The sequence below is a fragment of the Eleutherodactylus coqui genome, chromosome 1 (genome assembly GCF_035609145.1).
Source record: "Eleutherodactylus coqui strain aEleCoq1 chromosome 1, aEleCoq1.hap1, whole genome shotgun sequence".
Classification (NCBI taxonomy): Eukaryota; Metazoa; Chordata; class Amphibia; order Anura; family Eleutherodactylidae; genus Eleutherodactylus; species Eleutherodactylus coqui.
Window position 1 is genome coordinate 76,364,889 of NC_089837.1, and position 21,258 is coordinate 76,386,146.

The 21,258-nt window shown below is 45.2% G+C and overlaps 1 protein-coding gene across 1 annotated transcript in view; it reads left to right on the top strand.

Moving 5' to 3' along the window:
• The first annotated feature begins 1,862 nt into the window (after nucleotides 1-1,862).
• The window catches only part of MBOAT2 (membrane bound O-acyltransferase domain containing 2), a 204,213-nt gene continuing 184,817 nt past the window's right edge, over nucleotides 1,863-21,258 (top strand). The window contains exon 1 of the mRNA XM_066597492.1: nucleotides 1,863-2,283. Within this exon, the coding sequence (XP_066453589.1) occupies nucleotides 2,212-2,283 (72 nt within the window). The 5' untranslated portion in view covers nucleotides 1,863-2,211. The remainder of the gene's footprint in view (nucleotides 2,284-21,258) is intronic.

Here is a 21,258-nt window from a genome sequence, read left to right on the forward strand (position 1 = left end):
GGAAGTCTCGCGGTTTGGCTTCTGCCATAAGGATTGGCCGTCCCATGTGGACGAGCTTTTCCACAAATGTTGTCCACATGGCTGGCTAATCCCGGGATTAGTGGTTGCAGGCGGACTTGCCGCAGAAAAATTCCGGACAGGATTTCCACTGCAAATCCGCCCTGTGTGAACCCAGCCTCAATAGTTGCGCCTGAGAATCTCGGTTTGAACTTACATTGGTAAACACACGGACATCCCGATGTGCAGGTGATCGCACATTGACATGTACGTTTCTTTTTTTTTTTTTTTTTGTACTTTGCGCACCAAAAATCCCAATTCACGCCTATAGGGGGTGCACAAGTGCACACGCAAGCGGATGCGTACATTTACTGGCAAAAGTACACACCTACAACTGATGAGCCGGTGCATGCATGTTTTTCGTATGCGCTAAAAGTACAGTAAAAGACGCTGACATGAGTGCAAAAGAGCCTTGTTTAGGCTAATTGTTACAGCTTGTAACGTATCCGCGGATGCGAGGCGTTTTTGTGTTAAACATCTCAAATCTCGTGATGCACAAATCTTCCGCGATTTTCTCGGGCCGTGTGAAAGTGGCCTCAGGGTACAAATATGCTGCGCTGAGGTGTGCGAAAAAATGCATACGCCCATGTAAAGCCACCCTAAAGCTGGGTTCACACGGGGCGGATTTGGCGTGGAAATTCCGTGTGGAATTTCGCTGCAGCAAATCCTCCTGCGGCCACTAATCCCGGGATTAGCCAGCCATGTAATCTCGTCCACACGGGACAGCAAATCCGCCGCGGCTAAGCCGGCAGAAGCCGCCGCTGCGACGCGGATTTACCGACCGCAGTATGTTTTTTTTTTCCCCCGTTGCGGCCGCACTCTCCTCTATGGGAGCGCCGGCTGCAGCGGAAGAGCGAGATGCCGAGTCGCTTTAAAACCACCGCGGGTTTTGAAGCAGCGGTTCTCCAGGCGTAAATCTCGCGGTTTCTCGCTGCGGCCAAGCTGCGAGATTTCCGTCGGGAAACCGCCCCGTATGGACCCAGCCTAAGGCCACTCTCACACGCACCGCTAAACACCTCTATCAATTTCAATGAGGCGTCTCAGACGAGCCTTCGAACACGCCGTTTCTAACGCCACAATTTTGGAACGTCGTCTGCTCTATTTTAGCACGTTTCAGCACTTCTTAACACTTCTCCATCCCCCGTTGTAATAATGGGGTGCGTTAAAAAAAACACCGCCAAACGCGTTTGAAAACACCATCTGAAAACACATTAAAGTGCAGCATTTTAACAGACTCCTATGTGAAAGCAGCCCTAGTCCTAAACCATACCCTTTTCTACTAAAGCCCACCCCTTGTGTGACGAAGCGGTTTTTTTTTGTGCATTTGCTTCATGACTAGATCTAAAACTTCATGCTACATTAAGAAATGCGCAACATTTAGTCCCATATTACAACCAGCTCTAGAGGCAATCGCATTAGTAAATCTGAGTTGGGGAAATAAGATTTAACCCCCCCTTTGGAATATGAGGGCGCTATTATAAGAAACCGAAATCAACTCTAATGACGCTACATGATTGTGTGCAGTTGGGATTCTGCACGTTGCAAATCTTAGTGTAATTCAGCTAAAAAATGCAACAAAAAAGGCAAAAAGTGTAGCCAGTCCCACGCAACGTGATGTCCGCAGCGGAGACGCTGAGCTGTAGTGACAGCAGAACGCTTGGGAAGAAGCTGTGATTTCTAGAATGACAATAAGAAAGAATGTGCTGTCTGGGCTTCCATACATGAGGGTTTGCAATTTCCCAGCCCAGCGCTCATTTTCCTCCCCCCCTCCTCCCTGTAATTCTGCATTCAGTGCACTGAACAGTGTGAGGAGGTGCAGGCGGCTTTGTCATTTCTGTGCCTGGAGAGACTGCTGGATGTTTGCTTTGGAGTCATAGCTGCTTTGCTGTTCTTCATAATGTGAGCTCAAGTGCCGGCACTTTATATATTTATATTTTTATTTTATTTTTGTAGGACCCCAATTTTTAATACTGTGGAGGGGGGCAGCTCCTTGCCTCCAGTTGGGGGGGAACCGTGTTAGTTTGTGCACATCTGTGGATCCGTTGTGGTTAGGATTCACGGCAGTCAAGATCCTTGTTTTCTCCCGGGAGTGTGTGGATTACAAGGTGAACATCTTCAGCATCATCTTGCTCATCTTTCATTGGAGGGATTGCCATGGCTACAAGTACCACAGGCTCCACAGTGCTGCTCCCCCTCAGCCATGCAGTGCAGCTGCCTATAGACCAGGTAAGCAGACTACTTGACAGCCGGCGACAGGGATCGGGGGCATCACAGAGGTCAGCATGTACGCACAGCATTCTCTCCATTTTCCTTGGGTCCGCCAGTGACACCGGTGACCTCTCATCTTCTAAACAAGCAACATGCCGCACGGCCCTGCACTCATGCTGGGGTAGCCGATGGCGTTCAGGTCACGTGATGCGACTTTCTTGCCATTCGCAACTTTCTTTGGTCCAAGCTACATGGCAACTTCAGTCAAGAACCTGAAGTCACGCAAAGGTCTTCGCCAAAAGTCAAAAAGACTGGATGGCACACACTTCTTGAATTTGCAAAAGTTCGGAAATGCTTTTATTACAGATGTATCAGAGGTTTACAGTAATATCCAAGCAAGGTTTTGGGCAGTAGAGCCCTTTATCAAGGCAAGATCAAGAGCAAAAACATTTGTGTAGAGTAATTGAAGTATAATTCCATTGGGACTTGGTGGTTAAATCTCCTTTGGGGGATACTAGTGGGGTGTGAAACGGGAGCTAACGGTCACAGTATTGTTTGGTAGACTCAACCAACGACCTCTTCGGAATTGTACTTCAATTGATGTTTTCGCTCTTTGCTCGATAAAGGGCTATACTGCCGAAACATTGCTTGGATGTACTGTGAACATCTGGTACATCTGTAATAAAAGTATTCATAAACTTTTGCAAATTGAAGTAGTGCATGCAATCCTGTGTTTTCACTTTTGGTTACTTCCGGAGGTCGTGATGGTGCGACCTTGGGATTTTGCACCACGATAGTACCGATTGGGATAGTTCTACGGTGTTAACTGTAGATTGGTAACATTTTGCATGGTATAGTACTGATAAGGTGTCAGTTGTATCTGTAGCTTGAACTTTGCCACAAATCAAAAAAGTTACATAATTAAAATTTGCAGAGAGAGCAACTGTCACACTGCAGAGTCAATACCAAAAAAGTTGCAGTCAACTTTTTACAAATGCAACCTTATGGATGCAGAGACACGGCAGTGGTCAGCAGAGGTGGTCAGTTCTATAAACGAACCCTATCAATATACACCAACAGCAGAATACCTTCATAGGAATGCTTCATTTTTTGGCAAGAACTTTGGGATGAAGTTTCCAAACTTGTTTTGCAACTGTAGTGTTGTGCTAAATGAGCCCACAACAATAAGACTGGTTAGGTCTGTTGTGTCAGTTCAACCTCTTTTAAGGTAACCGGCTAAAGCCGGTTTCACATCTACTTCTGAACTTCTGTCCGGAGGTTCCATCATAGATCCAGCTCAAAACTCCTGGAACAAAAAGCGCAGCATTCAGTGCTTTTTGTCCCTTCTAAGAGTTGGGCAGCTGGTCTGGAAACACATAGACCCCTTTATAGTCAATGGTGTCTGTCCAGGGCGGTTCTGTTCATAGATGGAGCCGTTCAGCCATGGAGATTCCCCTTTCCTGTTCCTGGAACAGAGCAGAGAATCAAAACCCTGACACAGATGTAAAACCATCCTTAAGTTGATGAAAATGGACCAGCCAAAACTAATGTTTGTTGAGTGTAAGTTAATGAATTATGGTTTTAGCCAACGGAATGTCATCACATGAGAAGAAGTCAGCCCAGTTTCAAATTTTCTTGCAATAGTCGGACAAAAGATCTTTTGCCACAATGGTGACGACCAACGTGGACTTAGATATGTATGGCTGCGTCTACGAAATGAATGTTCACCAGATGACTGTCTGTTCAGTGGTTGTCCAATTAGCAACCTGTGTAATATGTATGGCCTGCTATACTCCTTAGAGATCATTCCCATCTTATCAACCAGACGGGGTGTTCCTATTATTATTATTTGTGTATGGTGTCAATGATTTTTAAGTGAGTCATTTTATCATTTTTTGTTGTCATGACACATATAGGCCTTTTATCTGTTCAATGTGAAGAGAAATAATGTGATTTTAGAGTTACAGTAGACACAAATAGTCGAAAAATTAAATTTTTCAATGGGAAAAACGATAAGTTTTAAGTGTATTGTCCCTAAAATAGTGTGACTTAGCTTTATTTCACTTTATGTAAAGTTTAGAACATTTGTACACAAGACCAGGACTCGTATAGCCTACTAGTAGGTTTATGTTGTACTATTTTTTCTTATAGTAGTAGTATTTTATTTCTTTTGCTTTTTTATATTTCATTGGTACTTTTTATTATATAGCCACTATAGAACGTGTTATCATATGCATTATATTATAGTGCATCCTCCATAAGGTGAGGTCAGGATAGAGCATTGGATAACATTAGAGCTGCGTGCTACGTTTTTTTCATCTTCTCCTGTCAATGAGAGAAGGTCAAAGCAGAAAAGAACCTGCCTTTGCAATGGAGCCTCAGGCTGTCGCTGGCAGCCAGCGCCCTGTACCTGCATGATTCAGATCAAAGCTTCAAATTCCCACCATAGTAAAACATAGCTATGGCGTTTAAGAGGTTAAATAGTAATTAAGGCTCTGTTCACATTAATAATTGTGCTGTGATTGATCTGCCATATGACGGATCCAAATAGTGGCTGACAGTGATTTTTAATGCGGTCCATCAGGGTTCCATTCAGGTTTCCATCATTTTGATGAAAGTGATAGCATTGCATGAGGCGCTATTTCTGATAATACCGTGAGCCGTACCCTCCTCCTTTCGGATGATTGAACCTGAAAGGCTATTTCTTCTTGAGTCCTATAGTAAGAAGTGTTCCACATGGCACAACTAATAACTACAAGCTGTTTGGTTTTGACCAATCCGAAGATTTTTATTGCTTCTTTTGTTAGATTTTTCAGCTTTTTATCAGCTATTGTGGTATTTGCAGTAATCGTCGCAAAAACCATCAAAGAATATCCCATGTGGGACAAAGAAAAGTAATGATTTTTCCATCACAGGAATCACTGTTACATACAGTATATGCAGTTGAAGAAAGTTCTGATAGAGCCACTTGATACAATTAATGTAGGCAACAGTTATTCCATTTAAGCAAGGCCGCCAACCGGTGAGAAGTCATGCACTAGTTCCTACGTTTCAGCTCACCTAGTTGCTGGTTCATTAAAGGGGTTGTCCCGAGAAAGCAAGTGGGGGTAAGCACTTCTGTATGGCCATATTAATGCACTTTGTAATATACATCGTGCATTAAATATGAGCCATACAGAAGTTATTCACTTACCTGCTCCGTTGCTGGCGTCCCCGTCTCCATGGTGCCATGTAATTTCAGCGTCTAATCTCCCGATTAGATGTGCTTGCGCAGAAGGGTCTTCTCCCTTCTCTTGGGTCTCGGCACGAGCGGCGTTCTGGCTCCGCCCACTTCTACGCGTCATCGCGTAGCTCCGCCCCGTGTGCCGATTCCAGCCAATCAGGAGGCTGGAATCGGCAATGGACCGCACAGAGCCCACGGTGCACCATGGGAGAAGACCCGCGGTGCATCGTGGGTGAAGATCCCGGCGGCCATCTTGGTAAGGTAAGTAAGAAGTCGCCGCAGAGCGGGGATTCAGGTAAGTACTAAACTTTTTTTTTTTTTAACCCATCCCTTGTGTTTGTCTCGCGCCGAACGGGGGGCCTATTGAAAAAAAAAAAAAGCTGTTTCGGCGCGGGACAACCCCTTTAAGTATCTTCTGGTGTAAACTAGTAATTGTTTTCTTTCAACGACTAACCAACAACTTTGCAAGGAGGTATGCGCTTGTTCAATATATGCCTCCCACCGAATGATGGTTGGCACCCTTTTTTTTTGCCTTCTTATTTAACGTTAATTGGTTCCAGAAAGCACATAAGTATGTGTGAGTGATCCTCGACTGAACAGTCCCTGATAGTCTTCGAAAGAACACTCACTGCTACGGTCTCCAGTTGGTTTTGGTCTTCGGACATGCATTCGTTGCTGCAGTCTCTCACTGGTTTGGTCTTCGAAGGAACAGTCAGTGCTGTGGGCTTGCGCATCAGCGAGTATTCACTTGAAGACAACTTGCATATATTTATGTGCGTTCAGTGGACTCAACAGCCAATGAGTGTGCATTGGGGAGGTGTCGAATTTCACATACATGCTCACTAAAGAACCTCACATCCCGTAAGTAGTGAATGAATGATATTTTGGTATTAAATAATACGTTTAGTGATCGCAAAATTGAAGTGAACAATATTGCTCTGTATCAAAGCACCCAACCAACAGTTATTTGTATGCTTTAGCGGCTCTTTCAAGTTACTCTTCAGGCAATGGTTGTCTTGTGTTGAGCTACCCTTTAACCTAGTGCAGGACCTGACAGGATGGTGCACGACACAGGCATTCAAGTAGAACCAAAGTCAGTTTTTGGTGCATGCCCTGCCCCGGTCCTAGGCGTAGCACAATAATTAAAGCCATTATTTTAGGCAAATAATTCCTTTGAAGGGTTGTCCAGAAAAAAAAAATCTTGAAAAGTGCTGAGCATCATGTAAAAACATTCATGCAGACATATTCATCTTCCCCGATGCTCTGCCGCTAACATCTCGATGGTGCCCGGTACTCCACCGCTCTTTACTTCCTGCTGCAGCAATGACATCCTTATGACTGGCTGCAACCTACAAGCAACTCACTTCGGCTATGATCAGACCCTCACAGATTGGTCATTGATGAAATGGATGTGGAAAAACCATCAAATCAACCATAAAATCAATTGTATCGTAACGTCAGTGCTTCCTTCTAGGAAACAGGGTCGGGGATAACTTTACAACTATCACAAAAAGTCATCTTGTCTTGACGTCTACTACCATATTTCTCATTGAGACATGAAACCCTTTTAAAAGCAGCTGAACTTTTTCTGATATTAGGCCATGATCACATCTATGCCAGAAGCCTCTAGCGCAGGTCCAGCACACGAAGCACCATAGCATGTTGCACTATTTCACCTGGCAAAATGTTGGCCAGCATGCCGGAGGGCAGACCAACTCCATTATAGGGTTATTCTGGCACCGCTCAGTCTGACATGTGCTGGTTCTGGTATTTGTGGTGTTTGTCTCCGAGGTTAAAGCCAAATAATGGAACACGATTGTATCAAGGAAATGAATCATTTAATACCTACCTGTACCGTAAATATATATATATATATATATATATATATATATATATATATATATATATATATAATACACATAGAGAAGTATGCAATATTTAAGAAACGACGCAACACTATATTTTGTGAAACTAGATCGTCTTTTGGCCGGCTATCGGGATATGAGGCTTGTAATGCCACAATACTTGTAACTGCATTAGGCCATGTGCACACTTTTGTGTCAAGGTTTACAGCATACGTTGCTGTCTCTGCTCTGTCCTATTATCTGACTAGACATGGACAACTGTCCAACAGGAAGTGATTGTGCCCAGCAGTTCATTGATCTACAGGGAACAAATGTCTGGAGCACAGTGTGCGCCAATGTACCAGACATCCACAGCCAGAGAGTAATGCTGTGGGCTATTGAGCTGCTGTACTAGAAGGCACTCTGAATGTCCTGCAATCTGATCCCAAACAGTCAATGCCCTGCTAGACATCACTGCTTCTTCTCTCGCTTGCAAGGTAGGAGGCAGCAACTAAAAGAGACGGCAAACTTTATATACAATACTGTGTAAAAGTTTTAGGCAGGTCTGGAAAATGCTTTCAAAAATAGAAGTGTTTATAGTTTTATTTTTCTCAATTAACAGAATGCAAAGTTTTTGAAGGAACTCGGCAGGGAGGTTGTTCCAGACATCCTGGAGAACTAAGCACAGATCTTCTGTGGATGCCGGCTTGCTCAAATCCTTCTGTATCTTCATACAATCCCAGACAGTTTGGATGATGTTGAGATCAAGACTCTGTGGGGACCATATCATCACTTCCAGGACTTCTTCTTTACGCTGAAGATAGTTCTTAAAGGGGTTTTGTCATTAAAAAAAAATCTATACTTACCTATTCTTCCCCAGGCAAATTCCTTAAAGGGGCACTGTCATTAAAAAAAAAAATTCTGTACTTACTTATTTCTTCCCAGGCAGTCTACCTCGCTGATCTTCCCCTGTCTCCTGCAGTCCCGAGAGGAAGGGGGGGTCACCTCACCATAAGCTAGCTGATTCTTCTGCTTCTTGTGACGTTGCGTACATTAACAGGCAGTCTTCTTCCTGCCTGGCAATGTACGCTACGTCACTAGTTCACAGCCCAGCACAAAGTGCCGAGCTACTGCAGAGACTGTGCTCGCCCACTGTCTCTACAATAGATCAGCTTTCTTTCCTAGCCAGTAAATGCTACATCACAGGGGCATGACCTTCACTGACCTGCAGGAAGAAGAATGCAAGGAATGCAGGCTTGCAGTCACCTGACCCAAGGAACTGGATAAGATCAGCGAGGAGAAGATGTCTTAAAGGGGTTGTCTCGTGAAATCAAGTGGGGTTCAGCACTTCTGTATGGCCATATTAATGCACTTTGTAATATACATCGTGCATTAATTATGAGCCATACAGAAGTTATTCACTTACCTGCTCCGTTGCTAGCGTCCCCGTCGCCATGGATCCGTCTAAATTCGCTGTCTTCTGGCGTTTTTAGACGCGCTTGCGCAGTCCGGTCTTCTTCCTGGTGAATGGGGCCGCTCGTGCCGGAGAGCTGGTCCTCGTAGCTCCGCCCCGTCACGTGTGCCGATTCCAGCCAATCAGGAGGCTGGAATCGGCAATGGACCGCACAGAGCCCATGGTGCACCATGGGAGAAGACCCGCGGTGCATCGTGGGTGAAGATCCCGGCGGCCATCTTGGTAGAGGAAGAAAGAAGTCGCCGCAGCGCGGGGATTCGGGTAAGTAATAAACTTTTTTTTTTTTAACCCATCCCTTGGGTTTGTCTCGCGCCGAACGGGGGGCCTATTGAATTTAAAAAAAAAAGTTTCAGCGTGAGACAACCCCTTTAAGGAGTTTGTCTAGAGAAGAATAGTTGATTTATAAGGCATCTTCTCCTTGCTGATTTTGTAAGGAGACTGCTGGGGAGAAATAGATAAGTATAGAATTGTATTTTTTTAATGACAGAACCCCTTTAATGACAGTGGCTGGATTTTTGGGGTCGTCGCCCTGCTGTAGAATATATTGATTGGTGTATGATTTGTTCTGCAGCAGGAAGACAATTCCAAACATCCGGCCAATGTCATTGAGAACTATCTTCACTGTAAGAGTGCCTTTACGCTTGCAAGAAAATCGTGTGATTTTTGAGCAATGCGAGAGTGAGTGAAAACACAGAATTATGAAACCAATGATTTTCAATGGTTTCTTTCACATTTGCGATGTTTTCACTCATACAATGTTACATTAAAAAGAATCTCTGCGTTTTCCCGTGATTTTCTCACGGCAATATTGTGATCGCCAGTGTGGAGCCCTCAGGAAGAACAAGGAGTCCTGGAAGTGAGGATACGGCCCCACAGAGCCTTGATCTCATCATCATCCAGTCTGTCTTGGATTCCATGGAGACAGAAGGATTTGTGCAAGCCTACATCTACAGAAGATCTGTGCTTCTAAGGCCGCCTGCAGACAGTCGGAAATTCCGCGGTGGGATTCCCCGCAGAATTTCCACCTGTACACGCTTGCATAGGATTGCATTACAATACGCAATCCTATGCAGACGGCCGCGGTTTGTCTGCGCGAAATCCCGCGCAGAAAACAAACTGCGGGATGCTCTAATTCCGCGCTGCTCTCTGCAGGCGCTCGGGTCGGGTCCGGCTGTGAGAATTCTCGCAGCCCGACCCGACCCGGCCGTCTGCAGGCGGCCTAAAACTGTGTGCAAGTATATCTAGAAGAACTGATGCTGTTTTGAGGTTAAAGGACGGTCACCCCAAATATTGATGTGATTTAGATTTCTCTTTTGTTCAGTCTCCTTGCTCCTTTGTTAATTAACAAACATAAACTTTTAACACTTCTAATTTTGAAAGCATTCTCGCTTTGCAGCATTTTTCTATACCTACGGCCATTGTGCAGACCTTATGGCGATCGTGCCTGCTCTGCAGCTTATCAGGTATTGCATTTTTGGCTCTTTTGCAGTGAAATACATTTTTCTATACCTGCCTAAAACTTTTGCACAGTACTGTAGTTTAAATAAAAGACAGCTGAGGAGTGACATGATAAATGTGTATATAATATATATGTATGAGAGAAGGTTTCTGCAGCAATCTAGAAGGGGTTCTTTACTGTAACAGAAGTGAGACTATGGGACTTTTTGTTTTTATAAGCCCTTAGTAGCAAAATGTAAGGGTACACATACACTCAGTCTGTAACTAGTAACTAAGTAATCTTACGAAGTCCTCAGAAATAGGACAGTAAATGATCACTGGGGATCCATCTTTGAGACCCCAGCTCTTTGAAGAGACTGCAATGCTCGGATCAAAATTGCGGCCTCTTCTCAGACCAGTGACATCACACTCATTTGTCACGTGGCGTGAGAGCTGCTCAGTTCCATGTATGGGATTGAACTGCTATACCCAGCACCACCTCTGTGAAATGTAGGATACTGTGTTTGGTAAGCAGTGAAGAGTCCATGGCGGAAGTTCACCCGAGCACTGCTGCATCTTCAATGAGCTGATCAGCGGGGTCCTGGGTGGTGACCCTACCAATCAGGTATAAGTTCTGGAAAACACCTTTAAATTACCGGGGATGTATAATTTTTTTCACTTGTGGCTGCTGTCTGGTCCTTGTCTTGGGAGTGTTCTTCTCAGTAGTCTGCTGCCTGGGTCTTGCCTTGGACTAGTGGCCATCTCAGCGCTATAAGTTGGGGTTATGTGCTCACACAACGCTAGGCTGCTGGTAGAATCAAGAAGCTGCAAGATGATTGGTGATTGGGGGGGCTCTGTGTATGGTTAATACCTGTAAAACATCAAGTCATAGACTACGTCTTGTATTTCTTTGCCTGTCTCTTGCTCAGCTGTTCAGGAGCATCTCTGTGGAGTGTCCAGCAGTAGTCAGCCAGCATGGTAGTGGACCATTTTCCCTGGTATCTTTGTTCCATTGTTGCGATGTTCGCCATAATTAACCATACCACAGTTGTGTCGAAAGAAATCCAGATGAGAATAAAGGAAGTGGATCTTTGGAGACATATTGCAGCCAAGTCTCTGGTACTGCATCCGCATGTCTTATATTAGTTCCTTGTAGTTTTCTGCCCTAACATTCAAGAAAAAGTTTGTAGACACTAGGTGAAAAGCATTCCATGCATGTTTCACATCACCCTGCAGCAAGTTGCTGAGCTGATCATCTTTGAAGAGCTCTCGAATCTGAGGACCCACAAAAACTCCCTCCCGCTGAGTCGAGGGAATTTTTCATGAAGGAATCGTAAAGCTGGCAAAGTCCGGTCCATGGCTTTCACAAAGTTCTTCATCAAACCTAGTTTGATGTGAAGGGGTGGTAGCAGGATTTTGTGAGCCTCGACCAGAGCTGGGTGCTGGATATTCTCTCTAACTGCTACATTTTGTCTGAGAGTCCATTCCTTCCGCAAGTAGTGCAATTCCCTTGCTCGGCTATCCCACTCACATAAGAAACACATGTATTTTGTATATCCCTGCTGCAGTCCCATGAAAAGGGCAATTACCCCTAAATCCCCACAGATGTGCCAGTTGTACTTGTTATTCTCAACTTAAAGCATCTACTGAATTCCTTTCTTGTACATCTCTTTCATGTGGGTAGCATGCGCTACTGGAATAGATGGAAGACACTTTCCATTGTGCAAAAGCACAGCCATCAGACTCAGTTTCAAAAAGTCTACAAGTATATTGCACACAGCACATCTGTTAGGTGGAAGATTTACATAGCTAGGAGTGGTGGTATTAGTGTATCTTGACGCCACCGGAAGGTAGGGGTTTGACAGGGCTTCCATGGAGGAACGCCCCTCTCACACCCCTAGCTTCCGATAGGTGCAAGATTAAGATCCTGGAAGGTCCTAGGATTCATAATATCGCAGCTGCTGCCGGCTGTCACGGACTGACCCCCTGCCGCTGCGGCCTCCCTGGGCCAGTGAGTCAATGTTCCCCCTACGCTCTATGGGCTACCTGCAGTACTCTGTGGCCGTCGGCTATAGCGGCTCTCCGCAGTGGCGGTCACCAACGCTTGCATGGACCGGCGGGTCTGGCCGCTGGCTTCTCCCCCGCTGCATCAGGCGCACCACTGACGCTGAGCAGTGCTCACATGTGCCGGGCAACGAGTGTGTGCGGTGTCTTCTCCCCGACACCATCAGGAGCAGGACGGGTGACAGCGGGCCAGGATGTGCGACTCTACAGCCGCTGCGGACCCTGCCGCCCCGCAGGCACAGCCTCTGGATCCGCCGCGGGTTTCCACGGCTGAGCAGCGTCTTCTTATCCAGTGCCGATAGCGGCTTCCGTGCCGGCCTCCTTGCACTGCCGGTACACGTGGCATCACAGAGCGGCTGCAGATAGTGAGGGAGCGGCAGCGCAGCATGGCCCACTATTAATGCAGTGTGAAGCCGCTGTCACAACCGCCGGATACAACGAAGAAGGCGATCTTAGTCACTGCCAGACCCGAGAGCCTGAGCAGGGGGAGGCAGGCCTGCAGCCAATGAGAAAGTTCTGGTGGCGTCAAGATACACTAATACCAGGAGTGGTAACATAGCTAACTAGTCTTGTCACATATTGGGTTATTGACTTGAGGTTACTTAGTTTTCATTGTGGCTGATGGTTCAGAACTACTTAGTGTCTTACGGAGAGAACCGATAAACAAGCGTGTGGTGGGTTGATCTTGTGCATCTTATCTTCATTTATTGGGGGCTAGAAGAAAAACGTGCAAGACAACTAAACAGTTCTGTAGATTGACGTTGGCCGTGTTATAGAAATAAGGTTCATTCAGATGGCAGTACTTTGGAAGCCAAAACCAGAAGTGGAGCCTATTGGAGAGAAAGTATTTTGGACCCACTCCTGGTAACTACACTACGGTAGATGTAACTAAACTGTGATGATGAATCTGTAACCGCGCTCCCGAGCTTTTGGGCATCACAACCCATTAATGACACGGTCTATTTTGGCCATAAGGACACAACAATTTTTAAGTGGATTTCCATCTCAAAAGCCAAAACATTTATATTTTCTGTCGACATGGCCATATGAGGCTTGTTTTATGCGTGGCGAACTACAGATTTTGTTGATATGATTTTTGGGTACATATAATGTATTGAAAACTTTTTGGGGGGGAGGACAGGGAGAGAAAATACATCAATTTAGCCATTTTATTCATGCAGCATAAATTACATGATACGTTTTTTCTGCAGGTCGGTACGATGACGACGATTCCAAAATTATTACTTTTTTAGGTTTTTCCACTTTTGCACAGTTTAAATAAAACCCTTTATTTGTTTTTTTTTTTCATCATTGCATTCAAAGACCCATAACTTTTTTATCTTTCCATGGACAGAGCTCTGTCACAGATGCTTTTTTTTTTGCGTGACGAACTGTAGTTTTTGATGCACCTTGCAGATATGTGATGCAGACGCCATTGGTGACACTAGACGACCTAAAACAATGCATGTCCGCTGCAGTGGAATCGATAGCAGATGGTATGTCAGGACACGTGGGCAGAATTGGACTACCGATTGACATCTGCCAATGCCACACACATCCATATCCGTAAGATGCATTAAAAACTTTAAAAGTTCCAACTTTTCGTGTCATTCTGGCCATTGTATGTCAACTCAAGTATGAAGAAATCGGCTTTACTTTGAATGCACCATTCTTTTCAAATCATCCTGTATTAGCTTGTGCTCTTCTCTCTGGGTATACTGCCACAGATCTGTCTCATCCAGGGGGCCCTTGCACCACTTCTTAGACTACCCGATGTACAATGATCACTGCTAGTGCATCGATAGTCTAAAACTCTACATGCAGCTCGGGTTTGATGGTTACTCACTGGCCAACCTGAAAGCAGCATGTAGTGTCTGACTACCGGTGGTCAGTGACAGATGTGCCCTAGCCATTTTTGGAAGAAGGTCTCCAGAAGCAAGTGGCTCCTGGGACTGGAAGGTCGCTTTAAAGGGGTTTTCTAGAATTAGATTAAAGGGTCTACCTATCTTTCCAGAAAGACCACCACTCTTGTCCATGATATGGAATGGTAGTTGTGATAGTAGACACAGGTCATGGACAAGTGTGGTGCTGTTACTTAGGCAAGGATATAGCCTCGTACAGGGACTTTGTGGTTCCATCTTGCCTGTGCAATAAATGGCACGATAGAGCATGAAAATGTATTTTCTTACATGCGTAGAACCAGAGGGACGCAGAGGTAGAGTATGGGAGCAAAGTGGGCTATGGGCACCATATGATGGATCCGTAGACCATAGATCCGTAATACAGTCACGTACAGTCCTTGTCATTCAAACAGTAAGAGACCCTTAAGATGTAAGGTATGGCGCAGGCCCAATGCTGGTAGATTACCCTAGATAACCCTAGTTAGTGTTAGGCGTACAAAGGAAGAATTTTAATGCCAGGAATGATAAGAATTCCTAGAAACTTTCTTCTGACCATTGTTGTATGCGAGTAGACTTTGTACCGGGATGCTTGGAGTACAACGCCGTCCATTCATGTGTTTATATACGATATGGCGTGCACAATGCTCCTGAACATGATGTAGGTGGGTTTAAAGGCCATTTTTTATTTCCCTTCTCTATATATTGTTCTTTAGAAGCCGGTGAGGATAGAACAGTCCATAGGCAAGAATATTTGGGGGGAGAGGCAGCGATGTGTCCATAAGGGGACATGACTAAGATGTGGTAGTGTCATGATAAGAGTTGGAAAATGATGGAGACCGCAGACTAAGGCCGGCTTCACACGGGCATATTTGCAGATGCAAAATTAGTGCATCCAATACGCAAAGATCGAACCCATTGACTTCAATAGGTTCGCTCACATTTCCGTATTTTGCACGTGCGTTTCAGTCGCACAAAAAAAAATAGTACATGCTCTATTTTTCTACATATTTGGGCACGAAAGGTCCCCATGGAAGTCAATGAGGGTCCCTATGAAAGTCGATGCATGAAATGCTGTGTAATTGCGCACGTTAAAGAACACATCTGGAACTCATTAAGACTAATTAGCCATTTCAATCGGTGCATCTTTGTTTGCCGTGTAAATGAACATGTCTTGTGGTCTCAAAAAGTACAGTACAGTACACCGATGCGTGTGCAAAAATGCCCCGTTCATTCCGACCAAAAGCTGACTTTACAAGGTCTTTGCGTGAGCATCGCGTTTTCGCTGAATGAATTATGCTTTTTTGTGTGCACATTGGTGTATTTTACTGCACTTTTTGCACCTGCAACACGTGTTCACAAGACGCACCGATTGAAATGGCTAATTAATTTCAATGAGTTCCAGATGTGTTCTTTTTACTGCGCAATTCTGCATTGTTTCACGCATTACCATTAACTTTTATGGGGAATTTCGGTGCGCAAAAACACAGGAAAATACAGCATGTTCTATTTTATTTTGCGCAACCGAAATGCATGCGCAAAATACAGAAATGTGAACAAACTCATTGAAATCAATGGGTTCTATTCTGTGCAGATTGCGTGCGCAAAATCACGTGCAAATATGGCCATGTGAAGCCAGCCTAAGGACTTAAACACGCAGGTGCAAATACACTCACCGCAACGGAGAATATTTGTGCATGAACCAGTGAAAAGTCTTTTTTTTTAACTCTTCAAACTCGCTCTTTGGTACACGAGAATAAAAACTGAAAGCCGAAAGCTAGAGCAAGTCCAATTTTTTTCTTGCACGTATAAAACGCAAATCTCACCCGTGTTTCTCGGTCGCATGAGAATGGCCCAAAGTGTCAGTTTTATTGCAAATTTTACACTGTGACTGCATCCAAGTGAAGACGGTTTGGATAAGAAGTACACAAACCCACCAAAAGTATTTGGACCCCCCATCAGTAGAATGGATCGTGTCTTACTAGCATGTTCCGTGTCCTAAACCATGCTTCATAAGACGCGATATAGGGGTTATGCCGCTGCATACAAGCCATCCATCATGAAGCGCAATGTGTAGAAGGGGGTGGGGGGGTGGTTATTCTTGGAAATTTGGAGAAGTGTCTTCATGTGTGGGGAGTTGGAGGGATCTTTTCCATTTTAGACAGCGGTGGAGGATGGAGAGGTGGGACAGTCTTCTTGGCGGGCGGAGGTGAGGACTGTTCTAGTTTCTGGGGTGGGCTGCAGATTAGTGAGAGAGCTGACCATTACATTCTGTAATCTGTCAAGAGTTGGTTTGGTCCCTCCAGTTCCAACACTGTGCAGCTTAGTTTTCACCAACTGGTCGCAGAGCAGCCACTTGTGAGTAAACCCAATATACGGGCAGGTAAATGCTCAGAAAATGGGATCCACAATGATCTGCACTTTGATTGCAACATAGATACTCTGGGACTTTGTTGTTTACCTGCGACCCAGGTTAGACCTAGACATTAGACTTTATTTTATGTTTTATTGATTCCTGTGGCACCATTAAGGCTTCCTGTTGAACTGTAATATGCAAACAAGATATTTTTGCCAGCACAAATATGCACAAGACTCCATGATTTCAGAGCTACTAGCATGGCATCCATTGGGTGGCTAAGCCACAAATCGAATTCTAAACAGAGAAACAATGACCTTGGTTCAATCCGGTACACGATAGCCTCATGACCCTGGTCCCAACAAAGGTACTATGACCCCCCCCCCCCCCCACCAACATAATAGCGGCCCTAGTGCAGATCAACCTCTCCAATGCCTGTTCAACCTGAGCCACCGGCCCATACTTTCCCAATAGAGGTATTTTCCGCAAACCTCACCGCGTTTCGCATTTAAATGGGTGCAAGGAACGTTGTTATAGGATACTTGAGCGATGGAACATTCTATGGAGTGACAAATCGCCCTACTCCATCTTCAAATCAGATGGGTGTACCTGGGTGTGGAGGATGCCTGGGGAATGCCTTTTGCCCAAGTGTGTTGTGCCAACAGTTATGTATAGCAGAGGTTTTATCATGGCCTGTGGATGTGTTACGTGGCATGATCTCAGTCTGTTGGATGTAGTGACAAGAACCATAAACAAGGAGGTGTACCCTGACATCCTAGACAATAATGTGGTAATACTCTGGGAATGGCCGGCCATACTTCCAACAAGACAACGCGCCTCGTCACAAATCCAACTCTGTGTATGTTGGTTTGAGTATATGGAATTTCCATTATGGGACTGGTCTGGACAAAGTCCGGACTTGAACCCTTTGGGATGAACTGGAATGTTGGGTCAGAAAATATGAACAGCGTCCAACTTCTTGGAGAGAACTTGCCAGATGTTTGCAGGATGAATGGAGGGAATAAACAGCTGATGTTAGTAGAAAGTATGATATGAAGAGTATGTGATCTCATTAGCATCAAAAGAGCCCCACTAAGTATTAAATTATTACTACTTTTGATTCTTGCTCAGGCGTTCAATTACGTTTGGTAGAACAGTGCGTTGTCAGAATGCACAATCCAATCAGCAGTACTGAGAACATTCCCAATGATGCCGATTGGATGAACAGCTGAGAGACATATCTGTCTTCCATAGTCCTTTCCAGTTGGATGCAAGGACCGTATATGACCTGTTATTATAGTGGAGCTTTAAAAGTACATGACTGCAGAGTCGCTTGATGTCTCCTTTTATCCAATTTGTAAGGAACAGCTAAGATGAAGAGAAAAAAATTACCAAAGTAGATTTTTATCTAAAAAAGCCAGAGTAGCATTTGGCAGCAGAAAAGTAGAATTAAAGGTCGCAAGAAAGAAAGTTCTGTATGAATAATTCAGTATCAAGAATCATACCTGTCATCATCTTTGGATAGATATTAGGACAAAATAGGACACTTCTGCGCTGACCGTTCACCGACCCAGAAAAAGATCTAACTCTGCTTGTTTTCACTGAACATTCACCTGCCGCTGTAATCAGAAAATCTGGACGGCGCCGCGAAAATGTGGTTGACGTCTGGTTCCATATACAAGTGGATGAAGACCTGTCATTTGTAATAAATAAGGGGAAAAGTGCTTCCTGATGCAACTACCCCTGAAGAGGCTTCCATATGAATTCCTATGGTTCAGTCCCAGCATATCATTAGTGCCTTGCATGGAACGGGCAGCATTGAGTTAATGATCACACACCCGTTCCCTGGCGATGGCGTAATGCGATTTATCCACCTGGATGGCAGTCAGCAGTTTTCCTCTGACAGTCCTTGCACTTTAGTGTCAGCTATTTGTAGGGGGTGTGCAGGTGCAGGTGTATACTGCTGCTGGGGGCCAGTACAATCGCCGTATACATGGAGTATCTTCCTCACTGTAGTGGGAAATTGCTTGCAAGCAGATTGAACTTAACGAATGCTTGTCCTAGTTGGAGAGCAAAATGTCATATGAAGGTGACTGCAGCAATGGCTGGACTGAAAGGATCATGAACTCTCCATTAATGTCTATGGCAAGGATGAAAGTGTAGCCTGAATGACCGCTTTATTAGAGACACCTGCCCATGATCGGTGCTTCCTTGTATGGAAAGGCAGCATAAAGTCAAGTGACAGGTTTTTTGTGGATCAGTTTCTGTGTGATCTACATTAGAATGGGAAGATCAAGTGATTTCAGTGACTTCCAGCAGGGCCCGGTCATCAGCTCTAGACTAAAGGCCCGCTTTTTGGCTGCTTCACATGGGCGTATTTGCATGCACAATACGCGGTGATATCAATGGTTCGTTCTCATATTCCATATCTTGCACCCGCGCAGAAAAAAAAAATAGAACATGTTCTTTGTAGTGCACATCAAAGGGCCCCATAGAGGTCTATGGGGAGGGGGTGTAGATGCGCATGCAGTACGCAACGGGATGCGTGAAATACCACGCAAAACTGCAGGGAAAAGAACACCTCTGGACCTCTTTCGACTAAATAGTCTTTTAGATCACAGCGGGAGGTGGGGGGTTCCTGCGCCCATGTGAACATGCCCTGCAAGCTCAAAAAGTACAGTAGAATGCGCTTATACACACAAAAGCGTTGCGCTTAGTTGTGTTGAGAAACATATACGCCCTTACACAGAACGATTATCGTTGGCGAAAATAAACTATAATTGTTTAGTGTAAACGCAGCCAACAACCGAACGATAAATAAACATTGTTGGTTTAAAGACCGATTCGTTCAGTGGTTCTCAGTCATTTATACCGCGAATGTGAACGACTTTACGATTTTTCGTTTGAACGAGCCAACGATGTAGCTGCCTGTATAAACACACGGCCCGAGCACGCTCTGACATCGTTCGCTCGTTAGAACGATAAATCATTTGTGTAAACGGACCCTTACCAGGACCAATATTCCCACAGATGCATCTCCACACCTTGTGAGATCTAGGCCATGATAAAGTGCTGCAGTTCTGAAGGCCAAAGGAGGTCCAACGTGCTACTAGATGGGAGGGTCTCTAATAAAGTGGACATGCAGTGTAGCGACAAAGATAGGAAACACAGCGCTCGGAGGACGCTCCATTCCACCAATATGACGACTCCACCTGCTGTATGTGGAATCCGTGCGTGCCGTGGACATGAGGCCTTAAAGGGATTGTCCAGGATAAAAAAAATGGCTACTTTCTTCCAAAAAACTGTAGCATAGTTTGCATGCGATGTAGCATCTCAGGAGGAGAGGGAGACATGGGGGCTTCATTCTCAGCGTCAGCGGTGGGACGCCCACTGATCAGACTTTTATCATCTACCCTGTGGATAGTCAGCTTTAGAATACCCTTTTAATGGAGCCAAGCTGCAGTACCAGACACAACCATGGGCAGGAGTCAGGCTGTTTTTGGAAAAAATAGACATGTTAGGCTGGGTTTCAACGGGACGGAGATCCCGTGGAAATCTCGCAGTTTGGCCGCACGGAAAAACCATGAGATTTTCTGCGGGATAAGTGCTGCTTCAAAACCCGCAGGCGGTTCGCTGTTCAGCCGTGGGCATTCCGTTGTGGCTTTCTCTCCCCATAGAGAGGACTGAGGCCACAGCGGGAAAAAAAAGAATTGACATGCTGCGGCTGTCAATTACGCGCTGCAGCGGAATTTCACAAATCTCATCCACATGGCTGGCTAATAGCGGGATTAGGAGCCGCAGGCAGATTTGCCGCACAGAAATTTTGCACGGAAATTCCGCGGCCAATCCGCCCCATGTGAACCCAGCCTTACACTAATCTTGGAAAACCCTTTAAAGACGAAGCCTTGTTTGCACACATCGTTCCAGCCTGAGATGGGCCCTCTCTCTCCAAGGGCCCCCAGTGCAGCTACATGGCTCACCTCTATGGTAAGTCGCCCTTGGCTTGTGTCTGTAGTACTAGAGACATCGATCATAAATAATAAATCCGGCAGCACAGACTCCACTTAGATGAGTCTAATAACCGTCCCCCTGACATCACGGAGCACACGTATGTGGGAGTATGGTAACAGATGTCTGTGAATTATTTAAGCGTGCAGCGAGGAGAGCAGCGCCAATTGTTTACATTGATCATTATAGTGGATTCTACGGGGACAACCTCATATCCGCGGAGCACCATCAGCATGTGATCATAGTCTAACGGAAGCTTCCAGCTCTCTAATGGACTTCGGTTTCAATTCTTCACCAGTTTCTGCTCCGTTTCAGTAAGGCCAGGCTAACACGAGCATGTTGGCGCGGAATACGCTGTACCACTTGTACCAGTCTTCCATAGCCGGCCGTGTTACTGCTCACATGAATTGCGCAAAATACGCACGCAAGAAAAATCGAGGCATGTTCTATCTTGGTGCCTATCACGCGCACATATACATGCAAAATAGTGCATGGCAATGGGCGGCATGCAGCAAGTCCACAATGTCATTAGGTCTGTCACTGAAAACCCTACAGACCTGATATTCCTTCTAGGTGAGGGTTTGTTACAATTGTATCCGGTCTAGACAATCCCCTGTGAGATGTCGCAGTAGCACAAATGTCTCTCCCGTCCTCGGGGTCTGCTACAGTTTACACAATTAATCCAGGCT